The 17,286-nt window shown below is 48.9% G+C and overlaps 1 protein-coding gene across 2 annotated transcripts in view; it reads left to right on the forward strand.

Annotated features, from left to right (window-relative positions):
• The window catches only part of MIDN (midnolin), a 118,582-nt gene extending 110,682 nt beyond the window's left edge, over positions 1-7,900 (forward strand). For both annotated transcript variants that reach the window (XM_032970658.2, XM_032970659.2), the window contains exon 7: positions 676-7,900. In XM_032970658.2, coding sequence (XP_032826549.2) covers positions 676-1,052 — 377 coding nt within the window. In that variant the 3' untranslated portion in view covers positions 1,053-7,900. The remainder of the gene's footprint in view (positions 1-675) is intronic.
• The last annotated feature ends 9,386 nt before the right edge of the window (positions 7,901-17,286 follow it).

Consider the following 17,286-nt stretch of genomic DNA (forward strand, 5'->3'; position numbering starts at 1 on the left):
GGTTCTTGAGCTGTGGTCGTCCTTGTAACAGACCTGCTTGGCGCAACGGGGCCTTACCCGCTAAAATAACGTCTCGGCTATAGCTATGCTAAACTCGGCCTCGAAGATATTCCGCGAATATGCATTTTGGAAACATTTCTTATGGTACAGTGCGACACACTGTGCATGAGACAGAACCGATGAGGATTTGCAGCACATGGTTTCGGAGTCATTTCACATTGTGACACGTGACCCTGCTGTCAGAGCAGTGTGCACGTGCACAGATACAAACGGATTGGTTGGCACTGCCAGGAGATTCGAGTTCACCGACAGCATTGGCTAAGACAGGTTTGCACAATGTGCCGAGTTCAGTAGGACACGCGGGTGCAAGCCCACAGATCCTCTGAAATATTAATTTTGTTATCAAATGTAAAGTCATCCCGATTGTGCTGTCGGCATCATGTCGCGCGAAGACGCCTCCCCTCCGGATCTCAGGGCGGCACGACCCTTCGCCTTAACACGTGAGAGTTTGCCGCTTGTTCTCAGGAGAGCGCCGCGACCGTTCGTTCGTTTGCACGTTCTTGCGTCCGCCTCCGCCCTCGAGAACTGAACCGTCCGTCCCATCGTTGCGCCCGTGGCGATCGTTTGTCCTTGCCCTCGAGAGTACTGACCGTGCGCGCGTTCCCCGGCCCCCAGGTGGCGACCGGCTACGTCAGCACCAGGAGAACAGCGCGACGCGCACCAAGGTGGAGCACCTGCAGCTGCTGATGCGGCAGCGCAAGCTGCGGCGCAAGCAGCGCAGGGACTCGCGCGCCCCCTACCCGGGGGCCGGCGGCGCCGGGGGCCACGACGGGGCGGTGGGGGCAGGGTGGGGCGGGGCGGGCTGCGGTGGGGCCCCCGGGGCGGCCGGAGGGCAGCGCAAGGCCGGGCGCGCGGGCAGCGAGAGCAGCGTGGCGAGCGACGCGTCGGGCCTCGACCTGGAGCTGGACGATCAAGCCGTGGTGGAGAACGGGGCGAGCAGCGGCGCGTGGGCCAACTCCGCGGAGATGGAGCCGGAGTACGTGGTGGCGTGAAGCGAGGGCAAAGGCCGAAGAGGAATTGAATAGAATCGACGGCAGCCGAGACAACTGCAGCAGCAGCAGCAGCAGCAAAGAAAACATGCCACGACCGTTTGTTTAAAGGAAAGATGAGTGGGGCTGATTTTTTTAAAGTAAAAATTGGCGGTGACGGAAGTGGAATTTGAGAGCGACATGAGCCAGGCTCTGGGCGAGCCTGGCGGGGTTTTTTTTTTTTATTTGTTCCCGGTGTCGCGTTTGAGAGTCGTGTTGTAGCTGCGGCGCGCGTGCTCGAGTTGCTGGAGAGAGGTGCCATTGATTTGGTTTTGGTGGGTGGGGAAAGTGATTTTTTGTGTTTATTTAGTATCAGGCCTCGACCGATTTGGTTCAGGTGCAGCTTGCGGCGGCGTTTTCATACGACGGTGTGCGGGAGGTCTGCTCCGTGGCGTACAAAAAGAACCTCTGCTAGGGGCAGAGCAAAGGAGAAAATCCGACTTGGCCACAAACATGGCCGCTCCAGTCACACTTGGGTCCCGCCTCACGTAGCATACGCACGGAAATATATCTATTCCAATTTCTTAACAAACAAAATCAGATGAAAGTAAAAATGGAGGCATTGCAGTTTTCGTTTTCTTGATGAACCTGAGGTATAGAGGTTGTGTTTGTTGTCAGTAAAAAAAAAATTGTCAAATCAAACAGAGAGACTATATTGGCATGGGAGGGTGTCCTAATGATATGGGATGGCGGTGTATGTGTCCATTTTGTAATGCCTCGTTAGTGACAACGTGGACGCAATGTTTCGGCAAAACATGTTAAGAAAAAAAATGTTCTGGATTATTGAATTACAACTCAGAAACCCGCCATTAACATAAATGCATGTGTTAAAGTAGGTAACGGTAAGGAAGGAAATTCTCCATAAAGATGGACTCGAGTGTTGAAACCCGCCCTTGTGTTTGATTCAATAATAAACGTGTGAAGTTAATCGTGCTGCACAATGGATGATAGATGTTAACGCTCGTGTAATCGTGACGGGAAAACTCGTAAACGTTTCGGCAAAAAAGAAGGCTTCCTTTCCGATTCCCGTGAAACTTTAAAAGGGGGGGGCCGCGCGTTTCACCGACGGACGCGGCGGCGGGGGAAATGACGCGGGAAAGAGTCGACGCGAATGAAAGAGGGAAAAGACAAAACCGAGATCCTTGAGGAGGTGCTCCGTCAGCCCGGGGGTGTGACAACCCCTTTGTGAAACGGACACGAGGCAGGGGGGGGAAGAAAGCGGGTGGTTTGGGAGACAACGCTCCGATTGACGGCAAATTGCACGAGGAGAAAGAAACAAAAAACCAGACGTTTAAATGCTTGAAAAAAAAAATGTGATACCGATTGAAACTTGTAACTGACCTGAGGGACACAAGTCTTTAACTTTGCTCAGGATTTACAAAAATCTCTTCCGTTCGTCAGCAAAGTCTCGGACCTACCAACATCAACAAGAAAGAACCGCCCCCGCCCCCCCCCCCCCCCACGACACTTGAAACGCTAAACTCTCTAACTTCGTGCGACATCATCACGACAAGTTGTACACCCTACTCGGGCAAAAAGAAAATACTACCGTCTGCCACAATGTTTCCTTATTTTTGTGTCACCTGCAGCTGTAGTGAGCGGAGCGCTTTTATTCGAATCGCCCATGTCGTGCGTGTTGGGCAAAAAAATATATAATACCAATAACAATAATAATAATTAAAATAATATTGTACTGTCTGAATGCCGTAGATATTGGATGACTTTGTGCGGTTAGTGATTTTGCTCAGTGTACGTGTAGAAAATTGTGTACTATTAGTTTACGTTGCAGCCTCTGTAAAACTGAAATCGTTTCGGGAAGGCTGGGCTGTGTCGAACAGTAACGCAAGTTAAAAAACAGTTTCTGTCAAAAAACAACATTTGTTTCTATTATATATTCAGGTATTTTTTTCTTCTATGCTAGCATTACTCTATTAAGCACCAGGATTATTATTTTTGTTCGTTTCCCTCGATTTATTTTCATTAGACTCCAAACAGCACCCCCCTCCACCCCCATATGGCTGATCATTTTAAAATGATCCCTCCTACTTTTTTTCAGATAAAACAAATCATTCTTGGCTCAAGCGTGCCCGCGATCACGTGCACGCACGCTGCAGTCTCACCCTCTCGCCGGCTTCTTTTTTTAAATATAAAGTTGCAAAGATGCACGCTATCTAGAAAAAACCGCAACAATAATAACACCACGCTCTCTCAAAGAATTAACTTCCAAACTTCAGTCTGTCGCACGCGGGCTCGCATCGCGCGCGAGCATCCCATCAAATCACCGCGCGTTCTTAGTTATGCGGCCAAATGGTTTAATTCACATACGTTGATTTACTCACTCCACAAGTGAAACACCGTCACGACCCATCGGGTGTTCGCGACGTACACAACTGCAGGTCGAAGGTCACGTTGTGTTTCTTGTGTGCCGGCAAGTTCAACGAAAGTGAATCGCAGTGCCCCTTGGCTGCATAATTCAGAACTATGGCAAGCCTTTCGTGGGTCAGTGGTTATCTCCTTACAAGCCTCTTTTGATGTTGCAATATGTTAGACACAATAATAATAATAGTGACCACGATAGTAGCATTAGTCTTTCCAAATCACAGGTTCCCCCTCCCCGTGGTCTGATGCCCGTGTAATGTACATTTTTGAAATCTTATTCACTTGTATCAAGCTCATGTACTTGTACTGAAATGAATATGCTCTTGGGTAAGTCTGTGTCTGAATATGAACTGCACGTGATAGAAGCACAGAAGTGCCGTTTCCCTCTCATTGTACTTGTTCTTAAGGGTTGTATATACACACACACATTTCCTTCGTCACTAGTTTATTTTTAAAGGCCTTACAGAGTCTATGGACTAAGTTCAAACACCACCCTCAACTCTATGTTCTCCTGATGATGATGGTGATGATGTGCTTTCTGTGACTGTTGTTTTTGGACAAGCTCAGAATACTGGGAAACACGATGTCAGGAAGCCGCGCAGCAAAATGCATCCTCAGAAGTAAAAACTGCTTTAACAAATTGCTCGCGAGCGTCGGCGTGACTCCGTTGTGGCCGCACGTCGCGGGCGGCGGCTCCTGCCCACGGCGTCGCGTCGAACCCAGCGGAATCGGTTCACGAGGGCCTCGCGCGACTGACGACGCCGAAAGCCCCAGCCCCAGCCCTGCATCGTCAGGTGACCTGGAATCCCAAGCGATTGGCGGCTTGCCTCATTGCCTTCGTTTCGTCAATTCAACACCCCTCCCCCCCCCCGCCGCCTCCCGCCTTACCCTCCCGATTGCAAATTGGTAATGTTTAATTTAATAATCGATCATGTAAAAAAACGTCGTTGGCAATTTTTTTTGGGGGGGGTTTTTTCCAAACAAAAGAGGCCCTTGCACACGTGGTCTTGCGCAGGTGGTCTTGCCTGGGTCGCTCTGCGAAAGCCACGTGGCCTTTTTCTTTTGTGTTGCGCTGGGGGAATTCAGGGAATCGCACCAACCGGGAAGAGGAGGAGGAGGGTGCGTTTTTTGCTGCGCGGACTTCCGAGTTTTGTTTGTCCGTGATTGCGTCCCCTGTGCCGGCAGTAGTTTGTTACGGTGCTCACCTTTGTGTGTTCACGTTGTTGCTCATTTCTGGATGTTTGTGGATCGTTTCTCAGAAAGGACGCCCGTGTGTCATTCGTGTGTGTGTTTAATTACAAGGAAAAACAGACACCCCACCCCCTCTTGCACGACCCGTACGCCTGCATAATCGATGGTGAATGATTTGCAGGTTACGCATTGCCAATGATCCAGAGCCAAACGTGCAGCATTGTGTATCTCAAGTCGGTTTGATCACTCCGCAGACAAATCTGCGCACGGCATTGCTATGCTCTGCGTGGCAATGCATCCCCAATTGTGAAGAAGCGTTCCATCAGCCGGCATGGTACACTCCAATGCATTGACACCTCTTATATATATTTAAAAAATAAACATTACAAAAACATAAAGCCTGACCCTCATTCCGTTGTGAATGGATCTGGAGTAAATAGGCCAATTTCAATATAGTTTTACTTCCCCCGAAATTGGACGCAGATTTCTGACAGGTGTAAGAATATAAAAACAACGTGTTGTTTTCATATGCACTCTAAAGACTGCTTATGAAAGCCAGACACTACGATACAAAGTAGATTAGTAAATGCTGTCCACAAACACGTATCCTCCGTTAATATGCTGCAGCTGCTATTTTGACGGTAAACACCCCAACCAACATTTCTGATGGAGGCCGTCTTCCACCCCCCCCCCCCACAAGTTAAAATCATTCACTGGCAGAGCGGTCGCTGGAAAATGTATCAAAGATGTGAATGAGGGTGCTAGTCTTTTTTTGACTTCTAGCTTGGCCCTCGTCCCAGTAGTTTTAAAAGTGAGCAGCGTTGCAGAAGGGGCGTTTGACACACAAATTTGCTTTCGCCTGCCTGTGCGGCGTACCTCCTGGACGCGCGACACGGAGGCAGCAGAAATGTGCAGGAACACTAGGGCGACGAGCCCCGTCCGAATGGAGGCGCCGTTCTCGGAATGGAATTGTGAACGTCGCGGAGACGAGAAGATCCATCCAAACCGATGAGTTTATAAAATGTGTCTTCGCTGCGTGCTCCGGTGACCGGCCCCGGATGGTGGCAAGGGCGCTACGTCACGTGTGAGCACGTGATGTGGAAAATGAATAGGAAAATCCGAAAACAAATCTTATTCAGAAATTGTCAATTTAGTTTGGAAATCTGATGGTTAAATCCAAAATCCTAGACTATGATATACACACACACACACACACGGCTATAACGTGCGTTTAAATTAGCACCGCGTCCCTTGTGGATTAAACTTCTCACCCGCGCACCACCTTCACACGTGCAGCAATATTTTTGAAAGGCAATCGGTCTGATTATCGTTTATTCCCGTGTTCTAAAGGGAAACTAAAATTCGAAATGTTTTTTTTTCTTCCAGCAACATGATTACTTTCATAATCTCTTCAGATTGATACATAGTGATAGGTTGATGTCAGATATAACAATACTATTATGACTGCAGACCTTAGCATGATCGATATGCATTGGTTGCTGCTGGGTTATTTTTCAGAGTACATATTTAAATGTTAAAAATGACCGTAATCGTACAAATTTTATCTTACACACACACAGATTACACACGGAAAAAAAAAACAGTAACCTCCTTTGGCAATATTGACGACATTGGAGCCTTAACTCCCAAATACCGGCCAGGTCAAGGAGAGCAAAATGCTATAAATGTGTGTTAAAAAAAACCCGCATGCGTAGAGAAACGGGTCAAAGGTCAAAACGTGTTCTGCCCCCTTGAACAACGTTTTGTCGTCTCTGCCGCCATTCCCAGCAGTGAAACTTTTGTGTGGGGCACATCGCGTGCATGCAAGCCGGTTCCCTCTCTCGCCGCTCGCGGCGTTACACCGCGCGGAAATTCTTATTCGTTTGTTTCCTGCCTGGCTCTGCGGACCTTCACTATTCATGGGACAATGCAATACTCTCATCTGGCTCCTTGGCATAAGTGCAATGTCAAGCAATTTTCTGCAAAGGGAAAAAAAAAACATGAGAATACAAAGGAATGGAAATGATTACAAGCAATAGGAACTTTTGTTCTGGTGTTCTTAATTTGACACGAGTACAGTATTTGATGTATTTTAACCGTTTGGTTATTTTTTTTATTTTCCCATTTTAAATAAGATATACTGTAACGGTGTACTGTATGACATGCAGAATAGGTTAGATGTTTTCCGTTGTGTGTGCTTCAATGTATAAACGCTGGGTTAGTAGTCTTAAACGGCACAATGAATTTACAAAAAAAGTTTGCAATTTAAACATAAATCAGTTTATTGTTAAATAAGATCATTTCCAAAAGGCATAGAGCACTGATGGATGGCAAATTACAATGGCAGTCACGGCGATAATGCCGTCAAAGTCTGTGAAAGAAAAATCACTGCGCAACTGAATACTTGATGAAGAATAGGTTTACGCTTTGGCAATGCGTCGCACCACCCATGTTACGGGGAAAGGCCCAGCTGCAAACTGATGTCTCAGCTCCTTCTGCTGCCACCTAAATTCGGACTCCCAAATCCAAATTATTTAGCGGACACCATTTTAATGAACACCACTCGTTGTTTGCAATCAAACGAAAAGTATGACCCACAGAGCTGGAATTTACCCATTTAATTAGAACCCCAAATTTTAATTTGGTGGGGGGTTTAACAAAACAGAATTTGGTCCAGTAACCGCGCACTGGAGCTGAGACCATCAACTCTTCTGAATACTTGAGATCATGGTGGCTTTTATTTTCTCACGTGGGGTTGTTACCTTGGCCAGTTTGCAACCCAGATCTCGCTTGTGCGCGATGAGGGATGTCACACGGAAACTACCGAAACGTAAAGCAGTTTTAATTAAAGCACCTGCCCGAGAACCCGCTGCCTTTGCCATAAATTGAGCAACTGATGTTCAAATTTGGACTTCCCTCCCTCTCCCCCCCTCGAGTAAGTTCGTTGTGCCGCAGTAGTTGCTGTGTTCCATCACTGGTGTGTTCTTAGTGTCTCAACGAGATGTGTTAACCCCTCTCCAGAGCATTACTCAATTTCTGTCCTGAAGCCTCGCAATGGCGGGACAGCGTATGAGTGTGTGTGTGTGTCTGTACGTCTATAAGTAGCTGTTAAACATTCTGACTTGTGGTAGGGCTTAATGTTTTTTTCTTTTTTTTATTAATTACTTTTTTTTTGTACGAGTATGTTGCATAATGAACTGATGTAAAATCCACAATAAACAAAAACGTGAAGAATAAACACACAGACGCTTCGGGCCTGAGTTATTTTTTGGGCGAGGTTGATATTGTGCCCTCTATAAGTGTGTGTGTGAGAGTGAGTGTGTGTGTGAGAGTGTGTGTGAATGAGTGTGTGAGTGTGCGCGCATTTAAAATACCTGAACCGGTCCTGGGCCTCTCCGAGGCCGACTCGGCCTTTGATAAGTACCTGGTGTGGTGTGTAAACGTCACCACTCTGGAGACAAAGCTGGCTGGGCATGGTGGAGGACAAGCCACCCCCCTCGCATGCCTTACCGGATTGCATAGGTGCTCGCTAACAGCACTTGCCTCAACAGTCTGTGTAGGCTATACGAGACATCTTTATCTCAGACTTTGTGAGCACCAATCAGGTCGTCAGCAAACGTAATGTGGTTGATGAGTAGGGAGCCATCCCTTGACCACATCCGAGCATCGATCAGCCTCCCAATATGTCCTTACCAGATGCAAATGTCACCCTGCTACCATGGAAGTAGGAGCCAGAGGACATCCCTGCTGCACCCCAAGGTGAACAGTACTCATGGCCATAGCCTTACCCAGGCCTGCCCTACAAAAAAGGTCCTGAAACGATGATTCATAGATTTTTGGGTTTGGCCACGTGATGATCCGGACAAATCGGCCAAACGAATGAAACGACCTCGCACACAGGCGTCCCAACGCGCCAAATGATTGTGTCCGCTCACTGGCGAGTTGACGAATTCTCGCAATTAAATTGGGCGATTAGATTATGATGACGTTTCACTTGAAGAGCGTCTTGGGCACAAATTTGACCAGATCATTGTGGCCGAACCCAAAAGCCAATGATGGATTCTGAATATTTGCTGAGAAATTATACGTGTTCAGTCAATAATGGTTATGAGCAGGTGGGGTCAGGAATGATTAAGGCACAAAGATTGACCTCCAATTAGCACCATTGGCTATGTAGTTTAATGTACGTACATATACATACTGTTTGTCACAATAGACCTGGACCAGGTCTTTCATCCCTCATTATTAATGTCGTCCTCACTCTCATCATGAGCAACATTATCGTCACCTTCACCACCCTCAAAGCCATCGCCACTTTCTATCAGCCATTTATATCAACCTCTTCTGTTAAAAGACCAAACACTTTACCATTATCACTTCCATTACAAACATCGCTACCATCATCATCACTCTCATTACACAAACATATCACCGTCCTCACCATCACCACCAAAGAGAAAGATCCCCCGTATATCCCTAATAACATCTTGCCACTGTGGCGATATGTTAAACGACCATGGATACTGTGACACTCCAAGGTTCAACAGAACCAATAGCCAAGCAGCTTAACCGGGACCTGCTCAACAACATGAAGGTCCTTAACGATGATGTGTGGTTATTATTTGGCTTCGGGCACGCGACGATCTGGCTCAGCTTGTGTCATTGAGACCCTCCACCAACTGACACAGCCAAACAGATAAAGATTTTCCATGCGCGAGCAAGTAAATGCAACGCGCCAAATTCGTATTGCTGATTGGATCCAGATTGCTACACCTCTAGTCAGCCGTACGGGCGGAAAGTTCAGCTTGATGACTGAATTAGTTGACAGCACAGAACACTCGCTCGCAGATTACGTGAAGCCGCGTGTGCGGTGAGACCGACACGCCGTGCACTTCGGTTTGCCCGAGTCACCGTGCCCTGATACCGAGAAATGTGGGAACAAACGTGATGTATTTTCAACGGCGTCCAATTGAATACGGGGCCGGTGATTATGACCGTGTGCTCACTTACAAGCGTATTTTCATCACGAATTATCTGCTGTTGCTTCCAACTACAACTTTGAGTTCATCGTAGAGGCAATTAGTTGACCGGGGGGGGGGTAAAATGTGGGAACTCCCCACCTGGCGAGATGTTATCTCCCTTGCCTGGTGTGCAGGAGGTCGTTGAATCAATCCCGATCCTGACGCCTGTATATTTGGAGTTTTAAAATTCTCCCTGCGGGTTGTCCTCTCCACATTTAGAAACATACCTATTTGGCTGCTATACACATTTCTACATAAACCACTTCGTTGAGCTGTCATTTGTGAAAGCCAACCCCACCTCTGCTTCGCAGGGATTACCACCGGGCCGCAGTTTAAAATCCTTTCTCTATCCGCTGTTGTATTAATGTGTCCCTGCACCATGTCGGTCATGGGGTTTGTATGAGCATACTTCACCACGATGGTCAGTGTGGCTCTGTGGAACCGGGGGTAACCCAGGGCCAGTTTAGATCGAACTGGCCACTGATGTTAGCCATGGCTAGGACGAGACCCGCAGGCCGCTGCACCACACTGCGCGGCTTATAGTAACATTGCATCGGCTCGAAGGGTCAAAGTGTCTCTCCACTCAAGAGATTGCGCAACGGCGCTCGCCGTCGGCCTCACGGTTGGGAACATTCCATAGTCCTGTGGCAGATGTTAGCCTCGTGGCCCACCGGTCTTCGTGGCCAGATATTTACCACATCACATCACAGCAGTGACAATTAATGACGCAGCGGCAGCCGTTGTATGCTGGGAATACCGCCGTGTTGAATGCGATTGGAATAGATTGATAGGCAGACCAATCACCAGCGCCTGGATTTAGATCTTCTCCTGTGGTGGCCAACATCTGGGTGCCACGCCGATTAATATAATCCGTGACCTTGCCCCTCCACCCTGCACACGTGTCCCACCAAATATGTATGTGTGTTGAACTTATTTCGTACCGTACGTAGCCGACCATGCTGATCGGAAGTGTGGGAGGGAAGGACAACAAACTAAACACAAAATGCATAAAATATGAGAGCACAACATGAAGAATATCGAAGATGCCACAACAGCAAAGAATGTAAGCAGCACATTTTTTGTGCGTGTTTAGTTTTTTTGGTCTTTCCCCCGCACCTCTGCTGAGCACGGTGCGGTGCGAAATAAGTTCTACATACATCCAAAAATGAAGTTGATGACTTTGATAAGTCACAAACGGTAGCTCCCTGATTGGCAAATATTAACCGCCGCAGATTTGCTGACGATGTAGTCATGACAGCAACCAACGAAAATGACATACAGAGAAAAAAATGAAAGAACTTAGCAAAAAGGCATCAACGAGCTTGAGATATACACGAACAAAATAAAAGTGAAGTTAAACACCTTCGCTGAGTAAAAAGAAGACAATTTTTGGTGGGACGCAACTGCAAAACACAACAGAATGTTGATTTAAAGCTTTCGTGACTGCAGTGATTCATATTCTTGGTTCTTTCGGTGAAGTCACGTTGAAGGGAAACAATAAAACAGTAAAATATATATAAAACAATAAAATTATCACGACGTTTCGACTGCAACACCAGCAGTGATCATCAGGTGTGAAAACCAACGGCGTGAGAATTTTATTGTTTTATATTTATTTTATTGTTTTATTGTTTCCCTTCAACGTGACTTTACCGAAAGAACCAAGAATACTTATTGGTTCTATTCGGTAAAGTCACGTAGGTAAAAAATAATACAAATAATAAAACAAAGTCACCTACGTGACTTTACCGAATAGAACCAACGAGTATGGATCCTTGCAGTCACGAAAGCTTCAAATCTAGAACCAAGAATACAACAGAATGTGTAAAAATCTGCGGAAATCATTGAGGGCAAACCGGGAACAAACATGCCGAAACAAAGATGCGAACGAGAGCGGGTTGGACTCCTGAAGGAAAATGTGAATTGATAAATGAAAAGCAAAAAATAAGCACGTGCCTAAAATGAAGAAAGTGTTCAATCTACGCATTCTCCCAGCACGTGACGACGGGGATTGGAACCGTCGTTGCTTACACACAAAATGGAACAAAATCTGAGGAAGAGAAAAAAACTACAGAAAGAGATATGGAGAGATGCATGCTGAGAATTGCATTGAGAGGCAGAAATAGGAACCAGTGCATACGGGAACAAACAAATGATTAGGGGACATCACATTCACACTCAGACTTTGATTTCATCTGGAAAGGCCCAATTGAGCCAGGGCGACGGCACAGCGCGAGACCGTCGGCAGTGGTGGGGGTGACATGACATCACAGTGGTGGTGGGGGTGACATGGCATCACAGTGGTGGGGGTGACATGACATCACAGTGGTGGTGGGGGTGACATGGCATCACAGTGGTGGGGGTGACATGGCATCACAGTGGTGGTGGGGGTGACATGGCATCACAGTGGTGGTGGGGGTGACATGGCACCGCAGTGGTGGTGGGGGTGACATGGCATCACAGTGGTGATGGTTACATGGCACCGCAGTGGTGGGGGTTACATGGCACCACAGTGGTGGTGGGGGTGACATGACATCGCAGTGGTGGGGGTTACATGGCATCACAGTGGTGATGGTTACATGGCACCGCAGTGGTGGGGGTTACATGGCATCACAGTGGTGGGGGTGACATGGCATCACAGTGGTGGTGGGGGTGACATGGCATCACAGTGGTGGTGGGGGTGACATGGCATCACACTGGTGGTGGTTACATGGCATCACAGTGGTGGTGGGGGTGACATGGCATCACAGTGGTGGTGGGGGTGACATGGCATCACACTGGTGGTGGTTACATGGAATCACAGTGGTGGTGGGGGTGACATGGCATCACAGTGGTGGGGGTTACATGGCATCACAGTGGTGGTGGGGGTGACATGGCATCACAGTGGTGGTGGGGGTGACATGGCATCACAGTGGTGGTGGGGGTTACATGGCATCACAGTGGTGGGGGTGACATGGCATCACAGTGGTGGTGGTGGTTACATGGCATCACAGTGGTGGGGGTTACATGGCATCACAGTGGTGGGGGTGACATGGCATCACAGTGGTGATGGTGACATGGCATCACAGTGGTTGGGGTTACATGGCATCACAGTGGTGATGGTGACATGGCATCACAGTGGTTGGGGTTACATGGCATCACAGTGGTGATGGTGACATGGCATCACAGTGGTGGGGGTTACATGGCATCACAGTGGTGGGGGTGACATGGCATCACAGTGGTGGGGGTTACATGGCATCACAGTGGTGGGGGTGACATGGCATCACAGTGGTGGTGGTGGTTACATGGCATCACAGTGGTGGGGGTTACATGGCATCACAGTGGTGGTGGGGGTGACATGGCATCACAGTGGTGGGGGTTACATGGCATCACAGTGGTGGGGGTGACATGGCATCACAGTGGTGGGGGTGGTTACATGGCATCACAGTGGTGGGGGTGACATGGCATCGCAGTGGTGGGGGTGACATGGCATCACAGTGGTGGGGGTGACATGGCATCACAGTGGTGGGGGTGACATGGCATCTCAGTGGTGGGGGTGACATGGCATCACAGTGGTGGGGGTGACATGGCATCACAGTGGTGGTGGGGGTGACATGGCATCACAGTGGTGGGGGTGACATGGCATCACAGTGGTGGGGGTGACATGGCATCACAGTGGTGGGGGTGACATGGCATCGCAGTGGTGGGGGTGACATGGCATCGCAGACGGAGCCGTCCCTACGGCACACGGTGAATCGGGACAACCGGCCCCGGGTCCCGCGCTTTGGGGAGGCCCCGCACTTTGACTTCACGGTGTCAGATGTAAGACTTACGGGTTTACTGATGAGGCCTGTGTGTCTTGGGCGACAATTATTTTGCGCCTTATGAGGGCAGCCGTGGGGTTTGCAGCGCCTAGAATAACTTAGTAGGCCAATTATTGGGTGGCAATCGTTGCCACGGCCATTCCGGTTTACTATTGAACTATTAACAGTTAACGTTTCATTTTATTTTACCAGGTAAATCCCACTGAGCTATTAGTTCTCTTTCAGAGGCGACCTGTCCACAAATAATAGCTCAACGAAAAGTCTTATGTGGAAATTCATAGCAGCAGCTCAAATACGCTAAAGTCTAAACGCATGTTTATAAATGTGCAGGGAAGAACTGAAGGACCCGGAGAAAAATCCACGTGGCCACGGGGAGAACATTCAAACTTTAAATATACAGGCATCAGGGTCTGGATCGAACCCACGACCCTTCTGTATACCGGGCGAGGCAGTGGGAATGTGCAAACTAACAAGAGCACAAATTATTCGCACGAAACCCACAGCAGAACTTACTGCAAACAAGGAGCATCGATGAATGGTGCTGAAATAAACAAAAAAATCAAAAGCAGCGTCAAAAGTTCACGTCACAGACGCGTGGACACAGACCATATGCAACAGACTGCGACACAACAGAGCTTCGTTGTAGCATCTGCAATTGTGGCTAAGGCGACGACAAAGACTGTTGGACTCCCCTCGGTCAAGGAAGGGAACGAGATCACAACCGCGGAGATATCGCGGGCAGAGAAGCACCGTGCTCGCCAGAGCAACAAGGCGTATTGTTGGCGTCGCTAGGCTGATGATGGCAACAACATGGGAGGGGAGGACCGCATCCAGCATGGGATAAAACACGACTGACGGCGGTTAAACAAAAAAATATTGTTAACTTACGAACGGACAAGAGGCCATCTCTCCGTTAAAACAACGCTGTGTGGGCCCTTTCCCAATCAACGCATTCCAACCGCATTTAATCAAATCAACAACTGGGACCTGTTTTAAAGCGGCGTTATTGCTGCTGCTATTGGCTGTTCTCTATGTAAATTGTACGTCAAACCAAGTAACCCGTTTGTTTTTGTGTCCCGGTTCGGTCGTTTGGTTACTGGGAATACCAAAAATGAAGAGGGATTTTAACCACCCCTGGCATAGAGCCTGGCGGCTTGGAGGCTATGTGCCACGTGCAGCATCACGAGAGAACGCCTCTTTTGGTGACGAATACACATCTCCCCGTCGCCCTCGGCAACAGGAGAGACGAGACAAATATCCCCCGTCATCACTATTAATATTCGCACAATAAACCTGCGATTTTTACCTTATGTATACATTTGAAAGGGGCTACGGCAGGTGCGGCGTTAAGGGCTGGCTTCCGTGACGTTACTCGTTAACGTCACTGGCTTCCGTGACGTTACTCGTTAACGTCACTGGCTTCCGTGACGTTACTCGTTAACGTCACTGGCTTCTGTGACGTTACTCGTTAACGTCACAGGCTAACCGTCCCGTCTTCACACTGCATTGCGGCTCTTGAAATATTGAGGGGGGGGGGGGGCGGGGGGTTGGAATTTTACCGAATTAAAAAAACTTTCGCTCTTGTTATTTTGGTTGCCGATGAGACCCCTAGGGGTCGATGCAGGGAGGAAGGAGCAGAGGAGAGAGCGAGGGAGGAGGTGGAATGAGACGCGAGAGGAGAAGAGGCAGAGACTGAAAGCACGCAGAGAGAGAGAGAAAATAAGAGGAGCCTGGTACTAGGGGCCTTTCTGGCTTCACTGCCGTACTAAAACCGTGTGAAAACCGGCACTGGTTAACTCCGTGAATGAATCCTTACAATGTTTGAGCACTCAATTACGCTTACGAGCGACTGATAACATCTGCATCCGAAGGAACCACACCTGGTCTCCCTACACCTTCACAACCAGCCTCACACCCCACCCGCTGGCATCATTACAACAGTAACGGATTAACGTAGCCAAAGACAAAGATCCCCCGTATAGGCTATTGGGGCATCTGCTGTTTGCGAGCAGCGATGAAGGCATGGCTCAACAAGGGGTGGGGGCGAGCACCATGCCCAGTCGCCTTCGTCTCCCCCGGTGCTGATGTTCACACGCGACATCACGTACTCATTTAAGGCTGGGTCGATCTAGGGGAGGCCCAGGACCGGTTCAAATATTCGCCACTGTTATTGGCCACGAGCAGGAGCCGAACTCGGGTCACTGGGTTCGTACCGGAATGCGTAAACCACTTTTATCTACCGCTCTCAATGTAAAATAGCCACAAGCACAAAGATCCCCCGTGTAGCCTTAACAGACTGTCGGGGCAAGTGCTGTTAGCGAGTGGCACCTATGAAGGCCGGCACGGCACACGAGGGGGGTGGGTGGCCAGCACCACGCCCGGCCGCCTTTGTCTCCCTAAGTGGCGATGTTTACACACCCCACCAGGGTACTCGCACACACCCTTTCCAGCATGATTAAAATGAAACTTCTGACCTTTGACTCCCTGTACAGCAGTGACGGACCCGAGGTGTCTAAGGGGACCCCCTGGGCGTTGGTGTTTTACCAGAGACGGGCATTGGAGTCAGCGACCAGGGGGAGGAGTAAAAGCCAGATGGGGGTTTTTGTTGCAGTAAAAGCTGATCTGCAAACGCCGCAGGTTCCAGTACCAGAGGCACGTCGGCACCCACGGGAAGGCAGAGTTTCACGCAACACCGCTGCTGCAACCCCACGGCGCGCTGCAACTCCAAGGCGGCCGCGTGCAGCAACAGCCGCGGCCGTCCCGGAGCCAGAACAAATCGGCGAAGGAACTTTTGAAATCGCCACTTGCGCGCGCCAGGGAGAGCACGCGCACGAGCACGCGCTCGTCGGCAAAGTGCCCAGACGGGCAGCGCGGTGCCCGGCGTCCACTCCCGGGGTGCCCGGCGGTGGCGGTGGTGGCGGCTTCCCTGCATCCTTCCTCAACGGCTTCCGTGTTTTCCAGTAAACCCTTATCTGCACGGGGGTAGGAGGAGGAGGGGGGGGTGGAATTTTCCCGCAATATGCGGTGAAGATTTATCTCTGGCCCACGACCTATTTAGGGCGAGGCGAGCACAGCGGCCACGGATAGGCAAGTAACCAAAATAAGGGGGGTGATTAATAAAAGAAAACACGATTGTATTTACGAGCCTTCCTGAGGATATGTTCCTGCAGAAAACCAGTCGGGCAAAACGTCAATATCTTACTGTCCTCTCAATAACAAAGAAAACGAACAAAGAAAACCTGTTATTATCATCATATTAGTCTGAAGCAGCCTGTTTTAATTTTTATTTTATTTTATGTAGAAATTAAAGGGCTATGGGGACACAACCGGTGCAGGGCAAAAAGATCAGAGCAGAGAGAGAGGGGAGAGAATTAATGAACTAAAACTTAAAAAAAAATTAACATTACCACTTAAGGCCCACTGAGCTACAGCACTCTTTTTCAGAAGCGACCAGGCCACACATGATGCTCAACCAAGTAGCTGATTATGCAGAAATGTAAAGCAGCCAGATACTCTAAACGCGTGTTGATTCTAAATGTGGAGGGAAAAATCGGAGGACCCCGGAGAACAATCCACGCGACCACTAGGAGAACACGCAAACGCCAAATATACAGCAGGAGGTCAGGGTCGGGATCGAACCCACGACCTCCTGCACACCAGGCGAGGCAGTTGACATCTCATAGCCACCGAGGGAGACAAACGCGGCTGGAACATCGCGTCAGCCTCGCCTGCCCCGTCCGTCCCCCTGCTGACCTTCAGCACTCATAACTTACTCAATGGAGCCAGAGAAAACAAATATATACA

Source organism: Petromyzon marinus, chromosome 44 (genome assembly GCF_048934315.1).
Source record: "Petromyzon marinus isolate PM22_M1 ecotype Great Lakes invasive population chromosome 44, UKy_Petmar_22M1.pri1.0, whole genome shotgun sequence".
Classification (NCBI taxonomy): Eukaryota; Metazoa; Chordata; class Hyperoartia; order Petromyzontiformes; family Petromyzontidae; genus Petromyzon; species Petromyzon marinus.